Here is a 4,426-nt window from a genome sequence, read left to right on the forward strand (position 1 = left end):
TCTACACCAAAGGGAATCCAAGGTTCCAGCTCCTGAGAGGCAGCAAATTATTTACGGTTTATGGATCATTCCCACGGCTTCCCCCACTCCTTTTCTACTAATTATCCCCAAGGTTGCAAAGCATTCAGGGTTTAGTCTAGGCAAAGGCATGCATCCTGCGTCCTACACCATCAGCACTTGCACCTACAGCACGAGGAGAAACTGGATCCAGACCAATGATGCAGAGCTACTGAGAACATTTGCTCAGAGTCTTTGGTGGTATAGAGCAGGATAAAGAGACTCCTCTCTGAAGCATCCAGACAGCCGCACTGTGTGACGCTTTGGACAAGCAGTGACTGTGGTAAGGCTGGATCCAATCTTATTATTATCAGCTGGGTGACCATGAAAGGGTCTCGTCAGATGTCTATTCCTGGAGCAAATTCCCCAATGGCAGTGAATCTTCTCCAAATTCAGCAGCACTTCTCACCCAGGTGTCTTTGGTCCTGGGGATGACCTGACTTGTCAGAATGTGTCTGGCAATTACCTACAAGGGCCAACAGCTGACTGTGCTCAGAGTGAGAAGATCTGAGTGTTGAGCTTCCAAGTCCACACTGGTAAGGTGATTGACACAGTTTTTGCTAATATTTTTATTTTCATCCTGGATTTTGAGGATAATATACTTAATGTGTGTGAACCACTCCATTCAGTCTTTTTAGCCTTACCACTCAACTGAAACCATGGCTGTCACTGTCACCAATGATCTTCTCATTGTCCACACCCAATGGTCAGCACCTAACTTAACATCAAAGAAGTATTTGATACAGCTGATCACTCCTTCTTTCTCCAAACACTGCTATTTAGCCTCTGGGGTACCATGCTCCTCAGGTCCTACCTGCCTACTGTTCTTCTAACCCCTGAATATTTGGCCACAGAGCCCCTTCCTGGAAAGTCTTCTCATGTATGAATTAGGCATTTGGAAAAGCTATGAATTAAGTTCTGTAAATGGAGAATGAGTTTCCCTGCCTCCACCTCCCCAACCTTAATAGCTTTGGACAACTCAGAGAAAATTTCTCTTTCCTTCTTATCTTTCCTCTTTATTCCCTTATTCCCACTTTTCCTCCCTTCCTTCCTTCTTTCCTCCTTCCCTTTCTCCCTCCTTTACTTTTTGGTCAAATTATCTGGAAATCGTCTCCCTCTACAAATCGTAAATATAGTTTCCAGATACGATAGTTCATTGCCATTTTTTTTTTCTCTTACTCAGGAAAAGTGAAAGAGGACACTTTCATCATTATCAGTGAGAAATGCACCATTTTCGAAAATCAACTTAAACTGTCCCCTTTAGGAACGAGTTCATGAAACGCAAGAGGGAAAAACAATGAATTCATAGAAGCACTTGTTCCCACCCACTTGGAACATAGTCCGTGTTTGCCAGCCTGTGTGATTAGCTGGGGGAATAATCATCCTCATTTTCATAACCTCTTGGCCCTTTGGTGTTTCAAGATGGCACCATTCCAGGGGTGCAGTTTCCCTCTAGATGAAGGAAGCTGAAAGTCCATGAATGTCCATCAGATACTCACTGGATATAGCTTCTCTAGAATGTCTAGGAATTTCTGGTTGTTTCTCCATCTCTTAAGAGTCTTGCAGAATGATCTAATATTTGCTAATGTGCGTGTCGTCTTTAATAATTCAGTGGCCCAATATTTAGGAAATATTATGAATCACTTGTATATCTACTGCATATAAGCTCTCTTACTGGGTGCTTCAGGCTTGCCAGGTAGCTTGGTGCTAAAGAATCTGCCTGTCAGTGCAAGAGATGTGAGTTGGATCTCTGGGTTGGGAAGATCCCCTGGAGATGGAAATGGAAACCACTCCAGTATTCTTGCCTGGAGAATCCCATGAACAGAGGAGTCTGGAGGGCTACAGTCCACAGGGTCACAAAGAGTCAGATGTGACTTAGCAGCTGGGCATGCATTGGGTGCTGCAGCCCTGCCTTGGAGGAACAGACAGGTGAGAAGTGCCTAAACGGTAAACCCTATTCCTAACAGACTGAGCACACCAGGGGCAGAGGCAAGGGCTTTTCTCTATATCCTCTATCTCACCTAAATGTAGCATTGAGGACATAAACAAGTGATCAGTTTCCCAATGAATTTTCATAATTAAAACCCATAATGGTCACCAGTCAAATTTTTGGGGAAAGAAAGAGCTCCTTTCTCTCACTGTCAGAGGGCATATGACAGTCACAACACCTTCCATAGTAGAAAGTGGTGACAGACCAGAGGCTGAGAAGAATACTTCATGTGGTTCAAATCAAAAGGAACTTTGAGCAGATAAGATAAATAAGCACTGAAATTAGCCTAAATACCAAAGACACTGCTTATTGGGGGGAAAAAAGTTTCACATCTAAAAAAACACACAAGTGGTTAGAAGTTCTAAATACTCATTGCAAAATTGTTTTTGTATTGAATTCACACCCTTAATGGTTTCCGCTCAAAAATGGAGCTCATCAGCTCTACCCCTGTCAACTCACTTATGGGGTTTGGATCACAGCGAAAGAAATGAAAGACCTCCTGAGATAACTGCCATCTCCTCTGCCTCTCGGACCTGACTCAAAACCGTGTCCACATTTACTTAGTGTCTCTCTACGGGTATCTCCTCTAAACAACAATACAATAATATCCCACCTGGGTTAAACCCAAATTAGCCAAGCACTGGCCTTTAGATATTTAAAAATATGTAGAGAGAAATGGCCACAGTTCTCATACTGAAATTTCAAATGGCAACTTCCCTATTGTATAGTTTTTAATAGTGATTTTTTTTTTTTAGCTAAAATGGAAGGAACACTCAGCTGCTCAGTGAGGCAGAGTTAAAATATTCTGCAAAAACAGCACTTACAGCAGAACCCCTGGGCTACCAGTTAATGAACACACAACTATTGGTACCAGACACAGGTGTGCTATGGTGGATTCATGGCCCAGGAAAGGATTTTGCCATTATTATCTTATCTTTAACAATAAACACTTTATAGCAAACCATTTTTATGATAAGTGACTAAGGAGACTAAAAAATGTATATAACAGAATCAAACACAGGTACTCCCTGGAGTGTTCACTAGCTTTCTCTCACAGCTTTCTCTGCTGGGCCCATTACTTCTATTCCACTTATATTGTTTAGTAGGGGTCTTGGTTTTCTGGCTGAACCTGTGAGATTTGTTAATCAAATGAATCCCAGTCCCAGCAAGAGTATCTAATGAACCTATGACAGCATGATCTCTCCGGATAAATTCTGCAGGGGCCCCAAGTCTCCCTGTTGGGCTGTTTTTTCCTGGTTGAAAACTCTGTGCTTAAAATTTAGTCTTTTGTCTCAATCCTGAGAAATAACGGTCATTGACAGGGAACCCATAATATCCGATACCTTTCTGGGAACAGGAGATCTTCACCTCCATTTTTAAGTACAGTGAAGTATAGGCAGAAAAGTCAAGGTTGCCTGCTATGCAAAACCATCGTGACCCCACCCACTGCAGTGGGAACACAGTGGTGGATGAGTATGTGGATTTGGCTGGTGAGAGTGTTGTGTGTCAGTGGGTTTGGGAAAGTGTATAAATTTGCATGAATGTGTACTTGTATGTTTCCGAGTGTTTGTGTATGAATATGCTATTTGTGTGTATTTTTGAGTAAATGTGTGCAGTTGTGTGTGTGTTCATATATGTGTTTGCATATGATCACATTTTGTGTGAGTGTATGACCATGAATGTGAATAGAATTGTATTGTGTATGGATGTCTATTTGTGTATGAATGTGTGTATGAGTGTAAAAGTGTGCATGTGTCCACTGTGTGGGTGAGTTTGGTTGAGTGTGTGGATGACTGTATGATTTGTGTGTGTAAATGTGTATGTTTGGGTGAGCATGTCAGTGTGTGAGTTTGTGTAAGTTGCATATGTGTGTAATTTGCAAGTGGGGTTGTATTTTTGTGTGGAGGAATGCACGTTGTGGGTGTTATTTGTATATATGTGTCATTTTTTGTGTGTTCAAGCATTGCGTTGTGTGTATTTGTGCGAATATATTTGTGTGTGTTGGAGTATGTAGGTCTGTGATTGTGTATTTGTGTGTTCTCGTTTGGGGGAGTGTGAGGGTGTAATTGTGCAAACGCGAGCGTTTGTGCTGGGACTGTGGGCGCCACGGGAATGTAGGTTTGTGTGTTTGAGTATGTATACTTGGTTTGCGTGTGTGTGTGTGTGCGCGCGCGATGGAGCGCGCGTGTGAGCCGGTGTGTGCGGTCGCCGCGCGCCTCCACCTCCTCGCGAACCGCCCCTTCGCGGCGGGAGCAGAGGTTGCGGCCGGGCGGGCGGGCTGACGGGCGAGGGAGGGACGCGCGCCGCGGTGAGCGGCTAGCGCCGCCGTCACCGCCGCCGCGCCGACTCTGCCCTTTTAAATCGGTCTCCAAGCCGATT

At 43.8% G+C, this 4,426-nt stretch overlaps 1 protein-coding gene across 1 annotated transcript in view; it reads left to right on the forward strand.

Annotated features, from left to right (window-relative positions):
* Positions 1-4,221: 4,221 nt before the first annotated feature.
* Positions 4,222-4,426, forward strand: part of RASGRF2 (Ras protein-specific guanine nucleotide-releasing factor 2) — a 267,751-nt gene continuing 267,546 nt past the window's right edge. Inside the window, exon 1 of the mRNA XM_010863390.1 lies at positions 4,222-4,305. Coding sequence (XP_010861692.1) covers positions 4,222-4,305 — 84 coding nt within the window. The remainder of the gene's footprint in view (positions 4,306-4,426) is intronic.

Source organism: Bison bison, unplaced genomic scaffold, assembly GCF_000754665.1.
Source record: "Bison bison bison isolate TAMUID 2011002044 unplaced genomic scaffold, Bison_UMD1.0 scf7180017864490, whole genome shotgun sequence".
Lineage (NCBI taxonomy): Eukaryota > Metazoa > Chordata > Mammalia > Artiodactyla > Bovidae > Bison > Bison bison.